The following is a 24,013-nucleotide window of genomic DNA, read 5'->3' as shown; positions in this document are numbered from 1 at the left end:
ATGAACATCTTAAACGTTACTAGGTATTTTGAAATTGCCTTCTTTTAAGTATCAATTGTTTCCCTTAATTTTTTTTGAAAAATTTTTTTAATGTTTATTCATTTTTGAGAGAGAGAGAGAGAGAGAGAGAGAGAGATACAGAGTGCAAGTGGGTGAGGGACAGAGAGAGAGAGAGAGAGAGGGAGACACAGAATCCAAAGCAGGCCCGGGGCTCTGAGCTGTCAGCACAGCTGACACAGCTGTGGGGCCCAAACCCACAGACCACAAAATCATGACCTGAGCCAAAGTCAGTCGCTCAACCAACTGAGCCACCCAGGTGCCCTTCCCTTAATGTTTTGATCAGTTTTCCTAAAATTTTGGAGTCTTAAGTTTTTTACTCACCAATCATGTCATTGATATTTTTGATGACTTTGAATCTTGTTGACAGAAATGAACTATTTCAATTTATGTGAGATTAATCTAGATAAGAGGTCAGCAAATTACACAGCCTTTGGGCAAATCCAACCTGCAACTTGTTTTATTTTTATTTTTTTATTTTTATTTTTTATTTTTTATTATGAAATTTATTGTCAAATTGGTTTCCATACAACACCCAGTGCTCATCCCAACAGGTGCCTTCCTCAATACCCATCACCCATCCACCCCTCCCTCCCACCCCCCATAAACCCTCAGTTCTCAGTTTTTAGGACTCTCTTATGTTTTGGCTCCCTCCCTCTAGCAGCTTGTTTTAATCTAGCCCTTTAGTTAAGTATAAATTTTATATTTTTAATGAGAGGTTAAAAGAAAAAGAAAAATGTGACACAGGCCGTATGTAGCCCACAGAGCCTAAAATATTTATTGTCTGGCTCTTTATATGTTGTCTTTCTTAATTCCACAATACTTGAGAAATGCCTTCAAGTTTATTTACCTCACTGCTGGCTGTAAGTGTAAATTTTGTGTTCCTATCACATAGTCTAACCTGTGTATAAAAACAAGCTTATAAAATGATTTGGTATTAAGCTGTTGCTGTTTCTTCAAAGTCCTTCAAAATGTGGAAACATTCTGCTTCAGCATAACCAATATTTCATCATCTTCATTGAAGTTAAATCTATTTGGGACTGCATTATTTAAGAAATTAAGATAATTAAGTCATCAATGTTAAGATTAGAATCGTGAATCATGTTCTATTTTGGGGGAAATAAGCTTAGAAACAACTTCATTGTGTAAACGTGATTGCTTGGAGACAGTTTAAGTACCAATGTATAAACAATCGGTGTACCAGTGTATAAACAATCGGTATACCAATTATAAAATTTAGTCATCAAAAGCACTGTCCCAAGCAAGTTTTCTTAATAATGTGTTTGCTTACAGATGGTTTATGTGTTCCCTGGTTTATGGTGGATTTCAGTCTGTGATATAGAAGTAAAAATACCTTATATGTTAGATGATATTTTATAATATGTCATACTTATGCTTTTAATACATGTGCCCCTAATTAGCCTCAAACACTAATTTTTTTAGATCTATTACTCTGAAATAATTTTGAAAAGATTATTTTTAAAGAGGAAAATAGACATAAGTAGAGGAGAGGTTTTTTTGTTTTGTTTTTTAGGGAACCAATTAACTTGTTAATGTTATATAAAATTTACTCATGCATAATCCTCGATTAATAAAAAAAAATCAGGTAGAAAGATAGGACTGTCTCTCTCATTACTTAAGGATTTCAGTGTTGATGCTATCAAATAACTCAACTGAACCTAATGGCAGTATCTTTGGGGCAGCTGGTTTTGGTCACCTGAACATTGAGATACTCTTCCTATTCTTTTCTTATTCTTATCCTTGACTATTCCACCCTGATCCCCATATGTTTTAATGTACTCGTTTGTTACCATATTTCAGTATTTTTGAAGCACCCATTGTGGAGATAAGTATACAAAAACAGTATTAAAGATTGTCTCCTTTTTCATCAGGCATATTTACACCCATAATTTTTTGTTCAATTGTCCCTTCTGTCTTCTTTTTGATTAGTTAAATGTATTCTGTTATCCTCTCTTATCTCCCCTATTTTCTTAATAGCTAAACTTCTTTGTTTTACTTTAAGAAAAATACTTGCTCTAGGTTTATAGTCTTATAGTCTATATATAGACTTAATTTATAGTCTACCTTGGAATTATACTATGCTACTTTATATATATAGTAAGATTCTTAAAATTTACTTTCCTTTGTGTTATATTTGTTCTATAGTTTATCTCTGCATGTGTATAAACCCCACAATATATTATTACTTTTGCTTTAGATGGTCAATTATCTTTTATTTTTAGATGTTTATTTATTTATTTTGAGAGACAGCACAACCAGGGGAGGGTCAGAGGGAGAGAGAATCCCAAGCAGGCTCCATGCTGCCAGCACAGAGCCTGAGGTGGGGCTCGATCTCATGAACTTTGAGATGGTTACCTGAGCCAAAATCAAGTCAGACATTTAACCCACTGAGCCACCCAGGTGCCCCATGATGGTCAATTGTCTTTTCAAGAAATTAATGAGAAAAGGAGGATGTTATATTTAGCCACATAGCCACATTTCCAACATTCTTCATTTCTTTGTATTTGATACACATTCCCCTCTGGTTTAAGAACTTCCTTTGACATTTCTTGTAGTGGAGATTTACTGATGATAATTTCCTTCAGCTTTTGTTTATCTGATACAGTCCTTTATTTGCCTGCAGTTTTTTTTGTAATTTTTTTTTTTTAACATTTATTTATTTTTGAGACAGAGAGAGACAGAGCATGAACAGGGGAGGGGCAGAGAGAGTGGGAGACACAGAATCTGAAACAGGCTCCAGGTTCTGAGCTGTCAGCACAGAGCCCGACGCAGGGCTCGAACTCACGGACCGTGAGATCATTACCTGAGCCGAAGTCGGACGCTTAACCGACCAAGCCACCCATTGCCTGCAGTTTTTAAGGCTATGCTATTCTAGCTTCACAACTGTTTTTTTTTGCAGTACTTTTGCTCTGATATCACCTGGCTTATATTGTTTTGAATGAGAAGCCAGTAGTGATTCTTTTGTTTATTTGTAATGTGTCTTTATATTCTCTGACTTCTCTTTAAGATTTTATCTTTATTGCTGGTTTCCAATAACTTGATCTTGATGTACTTGGTATAATTTTTTTCCCCATTATATTTGAGATTTGTTGAACCTTTTAGATCTGTGGTTTCATTGATTTTATCAAATTTGTGTATATTTTTGTCTGTCTCCTTAAGCTTTTTTCTTGATCTCCAATTAGACTTATTTTAAATCTTTTTATATGGTTATACAGATTCCCTTAGTCATGTTTATTCAGTCTTTTTTGTTTCTGTGCTTCAGTTTGAATAGTTGCTCTGTCTTCAAGTTTACTGATTTTTCACTGCTGCAGTTATTATATTTATAATACCTGGTCTGCTAATTTTATCATTTCTATTATTTCTGGGCCTAAGAATATTGAATCTTTTTAAACTTCAATATTTCTGTCTGTGGATCAAGTTGGGGTTTTTTTCTTCTTTTTTTTTTTTTTTTTGAACTCTCTAAACTTTATAGAAAGTTTGCAGGAGTAGTCACAAATAATTTTGTTTTTCTTTAAAGCATTTGAGATTAATTTGCTGCTGTATGCTCCATTACCCCTGAATGCTTTAATGTGTATTTCTACCAAAAAATACATTCTGGTCACATAGCCATAGTGCAAACCATCAAATTAAAAAAGAACATTATTATTACCATATAAGTTTTATCACTTGTCCCTGAACTGTCTTTTATGACAGAATGATCTGGTCCATAATCATGTGTTCTATTTATTTGTCATGTCTCTTATGTCTTCTTCAATTGAAAACAGTTTCTCAGTCCTTCCTTTACTTTCATGACATTGACATTTTTGAACATTACAGGTCAGTTATTATGTAAAATATCTCTCAGTTTGGATTTTTCTGATATTTACTCACGTTTCGATTCAGATTTTTCATAGAAATAATGCTATGTTCTTCTCATTGCATCCTATCAAATGATACTTGATTTCAAATTGTCCCATTACTACTAACGTTAACTTTGATTATGATGGTGTCTGCCAAGCTTCTCCACTGTAAAATTACTGTTATTCCCATGAAGTTCATGTTACTTTGTGGATAGTTACATTGAGACTGTATATCTTGTTCCTTAACAAATATTTCATTTATTTATATTAATTTATATCTTCATCGGCTTATGAATTTCTGTGCTATTCAGTGGATCAGCATTCATTTACCAACATTTGTGTTGATGTCTCCATTGTATCACTTTGGCCAGTAGGCTCTTTTAGCCTGGTATTTGTGTGCTTTTGGCAGTTTTACGTCTCTCTGAGCACTTTCTTGCAGTAAGATTTCCAGACTCATTTTGTACTTTGCCTTTCCCAGCCTTGGAATCTGCCATTTCTTTAAGACGCCCTGATGCCTTTTGGTGGAGAATTTGGCAACCAAGTTTTTAAAACTTAAAAGCCGGGCTCTGGGTGCCAGCTGTGCTTATTGCTATTGGGGTATGGCTGTTCTCAGGTTATCTCACAGAACAGAGCTCAGGAATACACACACACACACACACACACACACACACCCCACACACACACACCATACACATTTTTATCTATATTTATTTAGCTAAGTATATTGAAAATCTTGAAATTATACTGATAATTCCAATGTCAGTTCAATATAGCAGAATTTACTCTTATTTTCTTTATTTATATGTTTATAACTCCTCTAATAGTGAGAAGCCTGGCTACTATCATCCTTAATTATTTATTTAATCAGTCATTCCAAATAAAATTCCCCTGTATTATCTGCTGCTTTTCTTTCAGAACAATCATGTCCCTCACCCCACTGACTCCCCAATGACATTTAACATTTTTGAATGTTAACATTTTTTCTTTCTTAAATATGTAAAATATCATATATTGTATGAAAAACAGTGGGCCTTCTTTTTTTATTGCATACTATCTACTTTCTCATGGTACATAGTCCTCACATCACAAGAAGTCATGGGGTATTAAAAACAAAAAAACAAAACCCTGTTGTCCTGAGAACCACAACTGTTCCCTTCAGATACTAGTGTGAAGTTTGTTCTATAATGCCAAATGTCCTTCTCAGCTATGGAAACTTTCTCTCAATGTGCTCATTTGAATCAACTGGTAAGAGCATGTTTGGCCCTGCATTTTCAGTGTCTAGATGGCCAAGTCAAGTGAGCAGAGAGCTTGAGAGTGGCATTTGTATAGGAAACACACAGGGACTGTAAGATAATATCATGGATTACATGACTTCCATTCAATTCTTAGGAATTATCATGGAGTCATAAGAAGAGTAGCCCTGAGGTTTTGTTTCTTGTCACAGAGTGCCATTGATCTAGTGGACTGGGTTCTAAAATGACATGTAGACCTACTCAGAACCAGTCTCTGGTTAGACGTGGGAATACTTGGATGGTATCTCTTTGTTGGTCTCCAAAATTAGACTGTTCTATCTTCAGTGCCTAGCACTGTGCCTGATACAGAGTAAAAAAAGTATTCATTGATGAATGAATGAAAGACAGATGAAGAAGAGGTTAAACTATTATATTTAGCCATAGCTTTTCCTTTGTACTGATGTCTAGTTTCTGGGACAGAATGGCTTTAATATTTGAGGCATAAATAACACCCAATGTAAATAAGTGTGCTAAAGGAACCAGTTTAATTAAGAGCAGATTTTTATTTTTTCCCTTTTTCCTCTTTTACGTATTCATTTTCTCTTTCATTGAAAGACATATATATGGTTGCATTTTTATAAGGACACTGAACAGTTGTTCTCTTTTCATGCAGGGGCCTGAATTAATGAATAAATACGTTGGTGAATCTGAAAGGGCTGTTAGAGAGGTAAGATAATTATGTCTTTGTGTATGGTTTCATTTTGTTTTGGGTTACTGATTATGAAATTTCCAAATCAAAATTTTAGTGTTGTATTTTTTCTTCAGGCAAATATTATTTTATTATTTAAAAATACAATTTTGAGGGGCACCTGAGTGGCTCAGTGGTTAAGTGTCCAACTTTGGCTCAGGTTATGATCTCATGGTTCATGAGTTCGAGCCACGCTTCGGGCTGTGTGCTGACAACTCAGAGCCTGGAGCCTGCTTCAGGTTCTGTGTCTCCCTCTCTCTCTGCCCCTCCCCCACTTGTGCTCTGTCTCTCTCTTTCTGTAAAAAATAAATAAAAATGTTTTAAAAATTATAGTTTTGATAATCTACAATCCTTTGTTTTTGTTTTTAAACATCATCATATTACCAGCCGTTAGTTTTACCAAATAAAGATTGTAACAACTGCCAGAATTTCACTAAAAACGAAAAAAAAAATGTACATCTGTACTTATAAGGAATGCTTGATCTCAGAATGAGATTTAAATCCTTTAAATTATGTAGTCCTTTAAATGAAATGAGTTTAGTATAAAAAAATTTCACTTTACTCTCATTTTAATTGTTTTACCTTTGCCTAGTGATTTAGACAGTGCATTCCCCCTCTTCTAAGATTTACAGTTAGTGCTTGATTGTTTTAATTTATTTTTCTTAAGAGAGAGTAGGGGAGGGGCAGAGGGAATCCCAAGTAGGCTCCACACTGTTAGTGCAGAGCCTGACATGGGGCTTGATGTCACGAACTGTGAGATCATGACCTGAGCCAAAATGAAGAGTCATCTTAAACAACTGAGCCACCCAGGTGCCTCAAGCCAGCTCCTGATTGATAGGCTACTCATTCATATCGCGGAAGCTACACAACTGGTAAATTCATGCAAAATCAGGGCACTTGGACTTGGGTAACTACAGTAATTTGACCACAGGTTTTGGTTTGCTAAGCAGAGGTTAGTCTGCCTCACACAGACAGCCTGTATTCTTTCAGAAGCTAAGCAAGGACAAGAACACACAAACAGCAATGGAATGGATGGTCTCCAGGAATGGAATGGATGGTCTCCATTTGTGAATACCTGGGTGCCAACCCAAGAGTATTAGAAATTAGAATACTTCATTTTTCATCTGAGAAAAAAATTTTAAGTTACTTTTGTCCTATTTTTATTATTTAAAATGTAGACAATGGCAGTTGTAGGAAAAAAGGAAATGTTTATTAATAATGTTACGATAACGGTTTTGAATTTTTATGATCATGATCCTTGTGACCAGAAAATGGGGGTCTAGGTTACAGGAAACACACCTTTGGATTTCTTTCTGCCTGTGCTGATTTTTTCTAGGCCATTTCCATATGTGCCCCGCCCCCCCCCCCCCCCCCCCCCCCCCCCCCCCCCCCCCCCCCCCCCCCCCCCCCCCCCCCCCCCCCCGCCCCATGGCTGTCTGGCCAGTCTCTAACATTGATAGTCTGATTGACTTCTGATCTAATCAGTCTATGCTCTTTCAAGTTTTTTTTTTTAATTGTTTAATTTTTTAATTTTTAAAATTTACATCTACATTAGTTAGCATATAGTGAAACAATTGATTTCAGGGAGTAGATTCCTTAATGCCCCTTACCCATTTAGCCCATCCCCCCTCTCACAGCTCTGGCTCTTCCAAGTTTTGATCATTTTTCTTGTCCTGGCTTTACATCAATCATTACTTTCCCATACTGTCTTCAGAGAAATGAGCAAGGAATGTGGCTTTTGGGTTTATGGGTATTTTATATGCTAAGCTATAACTGATTTTACATGTTTATGGCTTTTCTTTTAAACATGTGTTTATGATAGTTAATAATAGCTGTCATTTACTGAGCTCTTACTATGTTCCAGGCACTGTGCTAAATGCTTTGCATTCTTTTTTTTTTTAATTCAGTTCTTAAAATAATTTTCTGAGGCAAGCATTTACCATTATCTCTACTTTATAGATGTGGAAATTGAAGTTTAGAGAAGTAAAGTTACCCGCTGAAGGTCATGATTGGGCTGGTTGACTTGTATGTAATAGATTTAGTTCCTAACAGTTTTCAAACTAAAACCCAACTGCAGAGTTTCTGAAGTTTGCTAATCTTTAGTTAATGTGGTACTTTTTTCACCAGATCTTCCGAAAAGCGAGAGCAGTGGCTCCTTCCATTATTTTCTTTGATGAACTTGATGCCTTAGCAGTTGAAAGGGGCAGGTAAGAAATATTTAATGGGACTGCAATTAAATATCAGTGATTACATTGTAGAGGATATAGTATTTCTTATACAAATTTTATTCATCAAAGTATTTGGCCTCCATAAAATAATTTTTAATTCATGTAAGTTTTTTCTTATATCCAACTATTTTATGTTCTCATTGTATAATACTTTCATATACGTTTTTTAAAAGTGTTTTTTAATGTTTATTTATTTTGAGAGAGAGAGACAATGAGCGGGTGAGGGGCAGAGAGTGAGGGAGACACAGAATCCAAAGCAGGCTCCAGGCTCCAAGCTGTCAGCCCAGAGCTGGACATGGGGCTTGAACCCATGGACCACAAGATCATGACCTGAGCTGAAGTCTGGCGCTTAACCAACTGACCAGCCAGGTGCCCCCATATACCTTTTTTTTTTTAAGCATTCATATCCATTTGGGGCATTTGAGTTAATTTTCATAGTTTATTATTTACAGATATCCCTATTTACAGAGACCCCCCCCCTAGCACTGCCTATCAGAATTTTGGTTGTTATAAACGTATGATAAAAACTATAAGCAACACTCCATTAAAAATAATTATACAATACAGTAAAACCAATTATAATAAAAGATTTTAATACTCTCTAGATTAGATCATGTTTCCTAAAATATAGTTACAATAGAATAAAAATTAGCGTTAATAGTTTTATTCCTGAATCTTAAGCAATAAAGATTATTTATATCATTTCAAATAACGTGTATATATGTATACAGATGTATGTACGTGTATGTGTGTATATGTATAGGTGCATGCACGCACGTGCACTATTTGCAAGTATGATTTTTTTCCTCTACAAATGTTTATAGGTCCTTTTAAGGATTATGTGCTGTAAGTACTTCATGTAGAGAATGTTAATGTGTGTGCTTTGTGCATAGCTTCCTGATGTATATATTTATTAGAAAAGTTTTGCTGATGATAATTACAGTGATGGTAGAAGGCACCTTGTAGGTCCCCAATATTAAAGTCTATAAGAGGCATTGGTGCTCTCTTCCTTCCTGAGGAGAGCTGCCTCATGAGATGAGTATAAACTGTCATTAGGAGACTATTTTAAGAGGTAGTCTGGGGGCGCCTGGGTGGCGCAGTCGGTTAAGCGTCCGACTTCAGCCAGGTCACGATCTCGCGGTCTGTGAGTTCGAGCCCCGCGTCAGGCATCTGGGCTGATGGCTCAGAGCCTGGAGCCTGTTTCCGATTCTGTGTCTCCCTCTCTCTGCCCCTCCCCCGTTCATGCTCTGTCTCTCTCTGTCCCAAAAATAAATAAAAAAACGTTGAAAAAAAAAAAAATTAAAAAAAAAAAAAAAAAAAAAAAGAGGTAGTCTGTCCTACTCTTCACTCTACCCATTCAATATCCTGCAGTATCAACCAGTCTTTTGATTTTATGAGTTGAAGTACTTGAATTCTTTTATAACTTCTGAGATGAGATACGACAAAAGGTTACAAATAGCTCAAGTTCACCTTTAACTACAAGAGAAGGAAAAGAAGCCTGAGAAGTTTGCTGAAGTAGCATGACCTGCCACATATTTGTGACATCACAGACCTTTTTGGAGCCTAAAAAAGGAATAGGGTAGGATACATTGTTTAAATATGAACCAGATGGGAGGTAGAATATGTAGCAGAGTTCTCATAAAATGCTTTTGAAATATAGTGGTGTGAGAAACCAGACAAGGCATTTGATAGAAAAATCCTGTTTTTGCAGAAAGTTTGGCCCAGTAGGAATTGGGTGCAAATATATTAAGAGATGCTAATGATTTATAGCCTCCAGATATAATTTCCCCTACTAGTCTTCATCATGTTGTATATTTATACCTCCCTCCCTCAGTGGTTTGTTCAAGCTAAATTCAAATAAATTCAATGCTGTTTCCTTTGTATAGAAAAATTTTTGGTCACATTTGTTGACATTTTAGAAAGCAGCAATGAGGCTGATAAGTAAACATAATGCTAATGGTCCACTGTAGAGATTTTTGGTTGTACCTTTAGTGCACTAAGTCTTCTATAGATTGTGTTTTATAGCCATAAGAATCTCAAAGAGAATGCTACCCTGTTTTCTTTTCTTTGTTTCTAAATTTTGTGATGGGCTAGCATTACCTAGAAAGTGATTGTTTTATCTAAGTAGCATGCTGGCACCTAAAAACTAAAACATACAAAGCCTACACATGTATGTTTTTGTTCTTCAGCTATTTGAATTGTACAGTTTCTAGAACTTTAAAATAAACAGCTATTGATAGATAACGGTATAAAATTCCGAAGGTACTAAACCAATTTTATGCATTGTTAGAGAAATAGAAAACATAGAAAAATTAAAAATTCCATAAACTAGGAGGCATTTCTACATAATATTGTGATATAGAATAGTTATTGCTTTCATTTGTTCAACAGTTTTATGTTTCCTGTGATAACATTCAGATCAAACCCATATGACTAGTTCAAAAATGATAGTGCATGGAAAACTTCTTCTTATCAAGATTTTAATTTCTAAACTTAAGATGTTTAACAAATTGAGCAGAGAATTGATGATATATGCTAGTCCTTATTATCCTGTTTGGTAAATCAATTATTTTGACTATTTGAAGTTACTCAAGTTAGCTATGAAACTGAGGTTTGCCGCCAGCAAGCACATTGTAAACAGAGCATAGGTATATTGTTTGCTTAGCTTTAGAAATATTTGTGCTTGTAGAATGAGAGACTTTTCATGCTTATGTAGGTATCTAATGACAACCACTAGTTTCTCCTCCTCCCTGTCCCATTTAAGTTTCTTTGAGACTTGAAAAATAAATAAGCCTGATGTCTTTTTCTGTATGCCCATTTAAATTATGGCTGTTCTGAATTCATACTGTGAGTTGGAGGAAATGTTATAAGATTCCTTTTACAAAGTGTTTTAGTGATCTGTATAAGATTTGGGAAAATTGAAAATGCTGTTAAGGTAGCAGAGTACTTTGGAAAATAGGTATTATGTCCAGCAGTAAAGCACTGAGGTAGGGAAGGGCTAATAATGATATTAGCTAATATTCATTTAGTGCATATTATGTACTAGAAACTGTTCTAAGTGTTTTATAGGTAAAGAAAAAACTCACAGAAATGCCCCTGCATTAATGCAAGGTAGGATACTTTACATTTGGCAATTGGCCCCACTTCTCTGCCTCACCTCCCAGCTAGCTTAAAATTTACCCTTTTCAAGGTTGTAGTGGAGAGGAGAGAACAAGCTGGGCAGTAAATCATCAGTCAGCCTTATCTGAGGCAGCAGTCTGGTCCTCAGAAGTGAGTCCCCATATACTATATTCTCTTAGCCCAGTCTCCTCTGATGGAGGCAATGGCCACTGACTAACTGGGAGATGCCTAGAAGAAATTCCTCTGTCTGAGACATTCCATCTAGTTAGGGGATCCTGAATCTTCCTCATTAGATGACATTGATTGCCTGGGCAGAGCAGATATACTCTGAGCCACTTTTCGACTCGACTACCATACCATAGATTCCAGGATTCCAGGTGTAAGTAGTTAACTAACCTTTCAAACTTGTATTTATTGTGCATTTTCTCTGTGACTTACTTTAGTAATGACCCTGTTTGTCTAACTGAGCTATTGTTAGATTCCTTTGGAGGCATTCATTCATTCACTTGTTCTGTAAATATTGATTGAATGCTCATTCTGCAGCAGGCTTTATGTTGGGGATAAAACAGTGAACAGGACCTAGGACAATTTCCTTAACCTCTCTATGCCTTTGTTTCTTCATTTGTAAAATGGAGATGGTAGTAGTAACAAATTTTAGGTTGTTAGAATGAAATACACGTAAAGGGCTTGACATAGGGCCTAGCATTTTAGTAAGTGCTTAAAAAACTTTAGTGTTTCTTATAATTTCTTCATAGACATAATTAATAATACCTATTATTATTATTTCCATATAGATAGAAATATAGTAATAGACATAGAAATGGATCCTGTCCCAACACAAATTACATTCTAGTGGGTGACACTGAAACACTTGGGCAATTAGAAAATGTGTTCTGTGGATGGCGGACACTATGGCATTTTGTCAATCTAAGACGCCTTCAGTTTTAAGACAAATCATTATCATAGGTACTCAAGGAAAATGTAGCTTTAAACTGTGATATGGTGCTGAGAAGTCAACAACTCCAAGAGACATTCTGACCTCAGACATTTTAAATATGAAAAAAGTTTGTATCTTAGAGATAGAAAAAAGATAGTATTGTTATTTGGGAGAAAGATGATCTGTTCTAGTTTATAAAAGTGGTGCTGTTAAATAAAAAATGTTCTGGATATTGTTTTATGAATAGAATATAAAAAAGTTTATTAAATACATAGAAAAATGAAAAAGATGAAGTGCAAGTTAAAAGCTGACTGATGGAATAATATCTTCTGTGAGGTATTGGAGAATCTGTGATATTAATAACTACTTTCTTGTATACCTGTTATTGCAATTAATAGTCCAGAATTGGTACTTGGAGTGGTTTGGGAAAAAAGTAAGAAGTTCTGAGCCAGCTTTCATTGAAAGTGAAGGTTCCAGGCTTAGCAGCATTCTAAATTTTAAAATAACGGTCAGAAAATTGAAGAGCCTCCTTTACAGCATATCCAGATTTCAGGTGAATTCAGTGAATACATGACACTAAGCACTGTAGAGGAAATTTTTGTGCACTTCATTTCTCTAAATGACATTCTCAATGAGGGTTATGCATTTTTCCAATGTGATATTTATGGTAGTTTTAAAATTTTCATAAAATCATAAAATTTTGTAGCTGAAAAAGTTCTTAGAAGTCATCTAGTGCAGGGGCGCCTGGGTGGCGCAGTCGGTTAAGCGTCCGACTTCAGCCAGGTCACGATCTCGCGGTCCGTGAGTTCGAGCCCCGCATCAGGCTCTGGGCTGATGGCTCGGAGCCTGGAGCCTGTTTCCGATTCTGTGTCTCCCTCTCTCTCTGCCCCTCCCCTGTTCATGCTCTGTTTCTCTCTGTCCCAAAAATAAATAAAAAAACGTTGGAAAAAAAAAACAAAAACAAAAAAACAAAAAAAAAAGAAGTCATCTAGTGCAACTTTTATTCTTCAGAAGAACAGAAGCCCTTAGATGTTAAGAGAAGAGGCACATAACTCCTTTGTGGTCTAAACAAGACTAGAACTCATGTCTTCTGATTCATTGCTCTTTGAACTATACTGCTGCTGCCTCTTATACTGTCAGGATTTGAGACAAAAAGTGTGTTTGTATCATATCATATACACATGAGAATAAAGATTCTCATGTATCTAAATATTTAAAGAATATTTCTTTGTGTTTGAGAAACTAACAATAACTGCTTATTACTTTATTTTTTAATTTTATTGAAGATTTATTATGAATTATAAATTTAATTTTATTAACATATATTCATTTTTGAGAGACAGAGCATGAGCGGGGAAGGGGCATAGAGAGAAAGGGAGACACAGGATCTGAAGCAGGCTCCATACTCTGAGCTGTCAGCCCAGAGCCCGACGTGGGGCTCAACTCATAAACCACAAAATCATGACCTGAGCTGAAGTCGGACACCCAACCGACTAAGCCACCCAGGCGCCCCTAAATACTTTTAACCACTGTTTTGTAAATCTGTGTTTCAAGTTGCTAAATTAAGTGCCTATTTCCTGGTATGCAGATTTTCCTAATTTATACTTAATTGCCTCAGATATAACATAGTTTTGACATTTTTAAACTCTTAATATTAAACAGCAATGCTAGGGAAAAGAGCACAAAAGAAGAAATACAAGATGAAACACATGTATAGTTTTATAAATTACTTTTTGTTTTGTGTTTTGTCCATGCACTGTGGCTGAATACTACACCATAGATTAAAGGTATGACTCTACTTAAATGGTCTGTTGCAGCATTTTATTAGAAATTGGGTCTTATTTTTTGTTGTTGTAGGATACATAGGTCTCTTATTGTAGTTGTCTTTAAAGTGAAAGTTTGCTTGTGTTTTACAAGCACTATGAAAATTATCATAGGTAATGCTTGTGTTCAGAGTAGTATGTGTTTGACTAGCCTTCATTAGACCTTTTTTTAAGTCTCTTCCAAGCATGAATACTGACTACGTGGGAGTGGGAGGTAGTTTTAAGAGACAAAGTCAGATGCCTACCATTTGGAACTACATGACATTTAAAAACGTACACTAGAAAAAATTTAGAAATGTAAATTAGAGGGGCACCTGGGTGGCATAGTCAGTTGAGCATCCAACTCTTGGTTTCGGCTCAGGTCATGATCTCATGGTTCATGGGATTGAGCCCCATGGGATTGAGCTGACAGCACAGAGCCTGCTTGGGATTGTCTCTTTCACTCTCTCTCTGCCCTTCCCCTGCTCACATCCTCTCTCTCTCCCTCCCTCCCTCTCTCAAAATAAATAAATAAATAAACTTAAAAAAATGTAAATTGGCTACACAAGAGGCTGGTCTATAGTTTAGAAATCATATGAAGGGACAAATGATGGGGCATTTTAATGATTTTATTGAAGGAGTTGAAAAGGAAATGTATGTATTATTTTTGTGACAATTTTAGTATTGAAAAACAAACTGTTTAGTCATTACCATCATGGTAGTAAGATTGCTTTAAGGTAGAGGTTGGCACACTTTTTCTGCACCAGCCTAGTTAGTAATTCTTTTCTTTTCTTTTTAGTCCCATAGTCTCTATCGCATCTATTCGTCTCTGCTGCTGTAGTGCAAAAGCAGCCATAGAGAATATGTGATCAAATAAGCAAACAGTTGTCTGGGCAGATTTAGCCTATAGCTATAGTTTATTGACCCGTTTTAAGATACCATAAATGCCCCTTCAGTCCATGGCACTATATGACTTTTGAATAGAAATAATTTAGAAAAGGGGCTTGACTTCTGAAGGGAAAAGAGAATTAATGTTTTAGGGAAGCCTAGCTTCAATATTTTCTACAGCTGAACATCTTTTTTCCATTGTTGTTGCCTATCTCTAGCAGATAATAAAATTTTATAAAATCATTTCATTATGTTATTGATTACACATTTGTTTTTAAACTTTTCCTTGGAGTTGGTTTTGATTTCCTAGGATGTCAGTTTTATGGTTTTTGTTTCCTACTGCAGCTTTGAAAGTCAGCCAAGAATATTTCTCAGCCCATAAAACATTTTCACTATGCTATTCTGTAGCTAGCTCTCAATGATCTGTGGAAATAAAAGGCAAAGACAGCTTGGGTAATGGGAATCCAAAGAATTTCCTTCACCTAATCATCAGCATTAAATATAGCCACCATTTCCTCCTATAACAAATAGCAAATTGGACAAGTAGGAGTTTAACTTCTTTCTGTTTAGAACTGCCAATTGGAGGTGTCAGTAATGTTTCTGAATTTGATTATTTATTAAAAATATTGAAATAACTTTACCTGAGTGCTATACAATACCAACACAGGATATAGAATTTTAAAACTAGAAGGATCTACATATGTATTTCCTAATTCACTTCCCTCATTCATACATGCCAGTAATTATGAAATCTTCAAGGGAATAACAATGTCTTCATCCTCTTATCTTGGGTGTCTAGCACAATGCCTAGCAAAGAAGCACTCAGACGTTTATTTTTTGAATAAGGGAATGAAGACTTTGAGAAACTAGAGATTAGGTTCATTTAGCTGGTTGTTAGCGGAGTCTGACTTCACTGTGTTTTAGCATCCTTTGTAAACCAATTTTCTTTTAAAATTAAACACTGAGACTGCCTTTTGGATGTTTGTTACCTGTCTTATGTTTATAGAAGCACCATCATCTTCATTATAAAGAACCATTTGTAAGCTTTGGAATACATTCAACTGTCAGCTCTAAAAAAGAATTAACTGACATGCTAAATGATACTTTTTTCAAAATATTTCTATAGTTTTTATACACACTAACTCTGAAAGTGGGTCTGGACTCACAAAATTTGTCAGTTATGCTAAGGATACACAAAGATATTCTTTATAATGTACCTGATAGCAGCATAATCAGATGGTAACAAAGGATAGCAACAATAATGAAGATCATACTTTTTAGGTCACTGAGAAGACATTTTAAAAAAGATCCTTGACATCCTTGGTTTACTAATTCATTTTGTAGAAAGGTTACCCTCTGCCCAGAAGGCCATTCAGTCAGACTTATTTTATTATAATCACACTTATTTTATTGTAACCCAACTTATTTTAATCAACTCTTTTCTCAAGTAAGCAAGCACTCAAATCACTGGGTCCCAAAATCCTGGATATCTGTAGCTATATTTAGAGCATATAAAGGAAGATCCTGAATCAGTATCCACCCCTCCCCCCCCCTCCAAAAATAGCAAAATTAATTTAGAAGACAAACAAAAGAGAGTAGGAAAAAAGATGAAGAAACTTCTTTTGGTATAGATCCAAGAAATCAAACAAGTAGAGATTTTCTTGTCATTAGTCTGTTTCTTGATCCAAGCATTTCTGCATTTGAGAAAACAATCTTATGAGTATATTATATTTGTTTTAGAAGGTTTTTTATTCTTTTAAAATTATTTTTAAAATTAAAAAAATATATCTGAAAAATATAAAAATATTATTATCTGGAAATTTTAGCTATTCAAAATAAATCATTCCTTGAGGATTCTGAGGAGCCAAGATATTATCACATTTGCTATTATCACAACTAGTACACAATTAACATTAAAATGTAAAGAACTTTACCAATACACAGCAATTTCCTACTAATACATCTTACAGAAACAAAGTATTGTTCAGTACTTTATTAGGCTAACTGGTTTGGGCATGCCTAGTAGTTAGGAAAGGCTTTGGAGGAATTGTTCTTGTCTTAGTATTATGTCAGTGGTTTTCATGGCAAAATTTAAGGAATTTTGATAACTTTCTACTGTGTTGTAAGTCAGGTGAGCTGGCAATATGAATCTGGATGTATGTACTGATCTGAAAATCTATCCTACATCAAGTTCATGCTTTGTGTCAGCAAACATTTATATGCCAGACCCCCCCCGTTAGCTTATATGTTAAGATAACTTTGTTAAGCCACCTAACCATTAGCACTATTAGTGATAATTCTAATAATGATAATGCTTGTAACTACTACCTATTAATATTTTCATTGTGCTGAGCATTGTGCTAGATCTTTTGTCTATCTTGTCTAATTTTGAGGAAGGTATGAGCCCACCATGTATTAATTGAGAAAATTGAAGTTCAGAGAGGCTAAGTACTTTTTCCACAAGATTACACAAAAAAGTAAATGGTAAAGTTGGCATTTGAACCCATGCTTATCAAAGCTCATTCCCAAATTCAAAGCAACCTTCCCAATGAGTACTAACCAGTGAAGGTTTTACTGGAATGGTTTTTAAAACTTCACATTGTATAATAATTCATTATAGCCTACAACTTTAACTGAATTCTTTTATCAGTTCTAGCAAAATTCAGGTTTTCTATATATAGTACTATGTCATCTGCAAATAGTCAAAGTTTGACTTCTTCCTTGTCCATTTAGATGCCTTTCTTTCTTTTTGTTGTCTGATTGCTGTGGCTAGAACGTCCAGTACTGTTAAACAACAGTGGTAAAAGTGAACATTTTTATTACATTGCAGCATGTTCCCTCAAAACCTACTTTGTTGAGGGTTTTCATCATGAATGGCTGTTATACTTTGCCACATGCTTTTTATGCATCTATTTAATGATCATATGGTTCTTATTTCTTGTATTAATTTCGTATGTCATGATTGATTAGCAATTATTGAACCACGCTTGCAACCCAGGAATTAATTTCACTCGATTGTAATGAATGATTTTTTAATGTATTGTTGGATTTGATTTGCTAGCATTTTATTGAGAACATTTGCATCTATGTTCATAAGGAATACTGGCCTGTAGTTCTCTTTTTTTAGTGGTGTCTTTATCTGATTTTGATATCAGGGTAATGCTTTACACCAATAATGAAGCAGCAGAGAGAGAGAAATTAAGGAATCAATCCCATTTACAATTGCACCCAAAACAATAAGATACCTAGGAATAAGCCTAGCCAAAGAGGTAAAAGATTTATACTCTGAAAACTATAAAACATTGGTGAAAGAAATTAAAGGTGTCACAAAGAAATGGAAAGACATTTCATGCTCATGGATTGGAAGAACAAATAATGTGAAAATGTCTATACTACTCAAAGCAACCTGCACATTTAATGCAATACCTATCAAAATACCAATAGCATTTTTCACAGAACAAGATAGATCAAACAATATTAAAATTTGTGTGGAACAACAGAACACTCCGACTAGCCAAAGCAACCTTGAGAAAGCCAAGCAAAGCTGGAGGCATCACAATTCTGGACTTTAAGTTATATTACAAAGCTTAGTAATCAAAACAGGATGGTACTGGCACAAAATAGACACCATAGGTCAATAGAACAGAATAGAGAACCCAGAAATGAACCCACAACTATATGGTCAATTAATCTTCAACAAAGCAGGAAAGAGTACCCAGTGGGAAAAAGTCTCTTCAACAAATGGTGTTGAGAAAACAGGACAGCGATGTGCAGAAGAATGAAATTGGACCACTTTCTTACACCATACACAATAGTAAATTCCAAATGGATTAAAGATCTAAATGTGAGACAGGAAACCATTAAAAGCTAGAGAATAACAGGCAGTAATTTCTTTGACACCAGCCATAGCAACTTCTTTCTAGATAAGTCTCCTAAAGCAAGGGAAACCAAAGCAAAAATAAACTATTGGAACTTCATCAAACTAAAAAGCTTCTGCACAACAAAGGAAACAGTCAACAAAACTAAAAGGCAGCCTGTGGAATAAAAGAAGATATTTGCAAATGACATATCTGATAAAGGGTTAGTATCCAAAATATATAAAGAACTTATAAAAGGGTCAGAAGACATACAGATGGCCAGCAGACACATGAAAAATCGTCAACCTCACTCATTATTGGGGAAATCCAGATCAAAACTACAATGAGATATCACCTCACATCTGTCAGAATGGCTAAAATCAACGACACAAGAAACAACAGGTTTTGGTGAGAATGTGAAAAAAGGGGAACCCTCTTATGCTGTTGGTGGAAGTGCAAACTGGTGCAGCCACTGTGGAAAACAGTATGGAGGTTCCTCAAAAAGTTAAAAATAGAATTACCTTCTGATCCAGCACTTGCTCTACTGTTTACCCAAAGGATACAAAAATACTAATTCCAAGGAATACATGCACTCTTATGTTCATAGCAGTATTATTTACAATAGCCAAATTATGGAAGTATCCATTGACTGAGGTGGTATATATGGTTTGTGAGTTTGAGCCCCACATTGGGCCCTGTGCTGACAGCTTGGAGCCTGGAGCCTGCTTTAGATCCTGTGTCTCCTTCTCTCTCTGCCCCTCCCCTGCTTGCGCTGTCTCTCTCTCTCTCTCAAAAACAAATAAACATTAAAAGAAATTAAGAGGTGGTATATATACGCAATGGAATAGTACTCAGCCATAAAAAAGAATGAAATCTTGCCATTTGCAAGGACATGGTTGGAGTTAAAGAGTATTATAAATAAGCAAAGTTAATCAGGGAAATACAAATATTATGATTCCACTCACATGTGTTCTTTAAGAAGCAGAACAAACAAGCAAAGGGAAATAGAGAGAGAGGCAAACCAAGAAATATACTCTTGACTGTAGAGAACAAACTGATGGTTTCCAGAAGTGAGTTGGGTGGGTGATGAGTTTAAGTGCATGATGGGGATTAAGGAGTGTGCTTGTTTTGATGAGCACCTGGTTTTGTGTAGAAGTGTTGAATTACTGTGTTGTACACCTGAAATGAATATTATGCTATATGTTAACTAACTTGAAGTTAAATAAAAACCTTATTTTTTTAATAAAAACTTTTACAAATAATAATTCATTATAATAACTAGAGAATTTTAATCTTCTGTGTCACTGTTTCTGAATCTATGGCATTGGGAAATGATGCATGTTTATAAGCATTGTCTCTGCTTTAATTTTGAGACTGCTTTTTTCAGAAAATGAATTTGAACTGATATGTTCCTTATTATTTATTTTGTTGGATTATGTTCATGACAATAGTGTGGGGATGTCCAGGACTGTGAAAAAATTCTCTTCCAAAAACTGCTTTTGGCAAAGCGTACATTGAACTGTGAGTTTAAAGATCACTTGTTTCTCTAATACTGTGTTTGAGTCAAAACTATACAGATGTAATGAGTATTGACTATGTTAGCTTGGAATTTTTACTAGGAAATTATGGCAGAATGGAAAAATACATACTTCTGTGTCATTCTCTATGCTAACAGTTTATACAGAACTACAGTTGTGCAGAGTACATGCAGCTTACAGAGCTCTAGGACAGCTGGAGAATATAACTCACTATGTATTCCTCTACTTTGTAGGATATCCTGTTAATCTAAAATAGTTTATTTACTGTTAGGTTCATGGAAATATTGATCCTAATCTGACAGCATAGTTTTAAGCTAGAAAATTCAAGGCATTGTTGATTCTTGACATTCATTATATAGATTTGCTCTTAGTTTTTGAATTTTGGTGCTTATTTCTCCTTAATTAGCCTCTATTTTTTCAATACCATTAAGCATTTTCATTCAACTATAATAAAATTAGTCTTTCCCACCTCCCTCACTGTGTGCTGGTTTAAAAGATGGCCCTTATAGATATTGCAGCTTTACTTTGGCTCGATGGTGTATTTGGTTTACAAAACTTTCAAGTTATTTATGCTTTATAGTATTATGGAAAGAGTGTAGACTCTGGAGTCAAATAGATATGTATTCATATCCTGCCTCTGCCATTTGCTAGCTGTGGAATCTTGGGCAAATTACTCAACCTTTCTGTGCCTTGGTTTTCGTGCTGTTATTGGGATGAATAGTACATGGGATGCATGGCAAGTTAACAGAGCAAGTTAAATATGTGTCAGTTTAAATATAATTTATTGTCAAGTTAGCTGGCATACAGTGAATACAGTGTGCTCTTGGCTTTGGTAGTAGATTCCCATGATTCATCACTTACATACAACACCCAGTGCTTCTCCCAACAAGTACCCTCCTCAGTGCCCATTACCCATTGTCCCCCCACCCCCACCCCGCCCGGCCCCTGCCATCAACCTTCAGTTTGTTCTCTGTATTTAAGAGTCTCTCGTGGTTTGCCTCCCTCTCTGTTTGAAACTCTTTTTTCCCCTTCCTTCCTCCATGGTCTTCTGTTAAGTTTCTCAAATTCCACATATGATTGAAAACATGATCTTTCTCTGACTGACTAATTTCACTTAGCATAATACCTTCCAGTTCCATCTACATTGTTGCAAATGGCAAGGTTTCATTCTTTCTCATTGCCAAATAGTATTCCATTGTATATATAAACCACATCTTCTTTATACATTCATCAGTTGATGGACGTTTGGGCTCTTTCCATAATTTTGCTATTGTTGATAGCACTGCCATAAACGTTGGGGTACATGTGCCTGTTTGAATCAGCACTTTTGTATCCTTTGATTAAATTCCTAGTAGTGCAGTTGCTGGCTCATAGGGTAATTCTATTTTTAATTTTTTGAGGATCCTCCACACTGTTTTCCAGAGCAGCTGTACCAGTTTGCATTACCACCAACAGTGCAAGAGGGTTCCCCTATCTCCACATCCTTGCCAACATCTGTTGTTTCCTGAGTTATTAATTTTAGCCACTCGGACCAGTATGAGGTGGTATCTCAATGTGGTTTTGATTTGTGTTTCCCTGATGATGAGCAATGTTGAGCATCTTTTCCTGTGTCTGTCTGCCATCTGGATGTCTTTTTTGGAAAAGTGTCTATTCATGTCTTCTGCCCATTTCTTCACTGGATTATTTGTTTTTTGGGTGTTGAGTTTGGTAAGTTCTTTATAGATTTTGGATACTAACCCTTTATCAGATGTCATTTGCAAATATCTTCTCCCATTCCTTAGGTTGCCTTTTAGTTTTGTTGATTTTCTTTGCTATGCAGAAGCTTTTTATTTTGATGAGGGCCCAGTAGTTCATTTTTGCTTTTATTTCTCTTCTCTTTGGTGACGTGTTGGTTAAGAAGTTGCTGCAGCTGAGATCAAAGAGGTTGTTGCCTGTTTTCTACTTTAGGGTTTGATGGTGTCCTATCTCACGTTTAGGTCTTTGATCCATTTTGAATTTATTTTTGTGTATGGTGTAAGAGAGTACAGTTTCATTCTTCTGCATGTTGCTGTCCAGTTCTCTCAGCACCATTTACTAGAAAGAATGTCTTTTTTCCATTGGATGTTCTTTCCTGCTTTGTCAAAGATTAGTTGGCCATATATTTGTGGGCCCAGTTCTGGGTTTTCTATTCCATTGATCTATGTGTCTGCTTTTGTGTTAGTACCATACTGTCTTAATGATTACAGGTTTGTAATACAGACTAATGTTGGGGGTTGTGGTGCCTCTAGCTTGGTGTTCTTTTTCAACATTACCTTGGCTATTTGGGGTCTTTTGTGGTTCCATATACATTTTAGGATTGTTTGTTCTAGCTCTGTGAAGAATGCTGGTGCTATTTTGATTGGGATTGTATTGAATGAATAGATTGCTTTGGGTCATATTGACATTTGTTCTTCCAATCCATGAACACGGAATGTTTTCAAGTTCATTGTGTCTTCTTCAGTTTCTTTTAAAAGTTTTCTATGGTTGTCAGCATACAGATCTTTTACATAATTGGATAGGTTTATTCCTAGGTATTTTATGTTTCTTGGTGCAGTTGTAAATGGGCTTGATTTCTCGATTTCTCTTTCTGTTGCTTCATCATTGGTAATAGAAATGCAGCTAACTTCTGTACGTTGATTTTATATCCTGCGACTTGGCTGAATTCCTATATCAGTTCTAGCAGCTTTTTGGTGGAGTCTTATGGGTTTTCCATGTCTAGTATCATGTCATTTGCAAAAAGTTAAAGTTTGATTTCTATTTTGCCAGTTTGGGTGCCTTTTATTTCATTTTGTTGTCTGATTGCTGAGGCTAGGACTTCCAATACTATGTTAAACAACAGTGGTGAGAGTGGACCTCCCTGTTATGTTCCTGATCTCAGGGGAAAGCTCTCAGTTTTTCCTCACTGAGGATGATATTAGCTGGGGCCTTTCATATATGGCTTTTATGATGTTAAGGTATGTTCCTTATATCCTGACTTGCGGGTTTTTATTAAGAACGGATGCTATATTTTGTCAAATGATTTTTCCTCTTTTTCTTTTTAATATTTATTTATTTTGGGGAGAACGCAAGTGGGGGAGGGGTAGAGAGAGGGTGACAGAGGATCTGAAGCGGGCTCTGCAATGACAAACTGACAGCAGTAAGCCCAATGTGGGGCTCAAACTCAGAAACCGTTGAGATCATGACCTGCACTGAAATTGTACATTCAACTGACTGAACTACCCATGTGCCCCTTTGTCAAATGCTTTTTCTGCATCCATTGACAGGATGATATGGTCCTTATCATGTTGATTGATTTGCAAATATTGAGCCAGCCCTGCAGCCCAGGAATGAATCCCACTTGATCATGGTGAATAATTCTTTTAATACACTGTTGAATTCGATTTACTTGTATCTTCTTGAGAATTTTCACATTGATGTTCATCAGGGATATTGGCCTGTAATTCTCCTTTATAGAAGGGTCTGTGTCAGGTGTGGGAATCAAGGTAATGCTGGCTTCATAGAATGAGTCCAGAAGCTTTCCTTCTGTTTCTCTTTTTTCGAACATTGCTTTAAATGTCTGGTAGAATTCCCCTGGGAAGCCATCTGGCCCAGGACTCTTATTTGTTGGGAGATTTTTGATAACCAGTTCAATTTCTTGCTGGCTATGGGTCTGTTCAATTTTCTGTTTCTTCCCATTTGAGTTTTGGTAGTGTGTGGGTGTCTAAGAATTTGTCCATGTCTTCAAGGTT

At 35.7% G+C, this 24,013-nt stretch overlaps 1 protein-coding gene across 8 annotated transcripts in view; it reads left to right on the top strand.

Annotated features, from left to right (window-relative positions):
• The window catches only part of SPATA5 (spermatogenesis associated 5), a 364,152-nt gene that overhangs the window by 85,356 nt on the left and 254,783 nt on the right, over positions 1-24,013 (top strand). For all 8 annotated transcript variants that reach the window (XR_006216792.1, XM_007087586.3, XM_042983951.1 and 5 more), the window contains exons 12-13: positions 5,823-5,876; positions 8,025-8,104. Coding sequence is in view for 7 of the 8 variants with exons in the window: in XM_007087586.3 (XP_007087648.2) it covers positions 5,823-5,876; positions 8,025-8,104 (134 nt within the window). In the remaining variant the exon portion in view is untranslated. The remainder of the gene's footprint in view (positions 1-5,822; positions 5,877-8,024; positions 8,105-24,013) is intronic.

This window comes from Panthera tigris, chromosome B1, assembly GCF_018350195.1.
Source record: "Panthera tigris isolate Pti1 chromosome B1, P.tigris_Pti1_mat1.1, whole genome shotgun sequence".
Lineage (NCBI taxonomy): Eukaryota > Metazoa > Chordata > Mammalia > Carnivora > Felidae > Panthera > Panthera tigris.
Note: the sequence above shows the minus strand (reverse complement) of the source record. Positions and strands in the feature narration are given on the sequence as shown.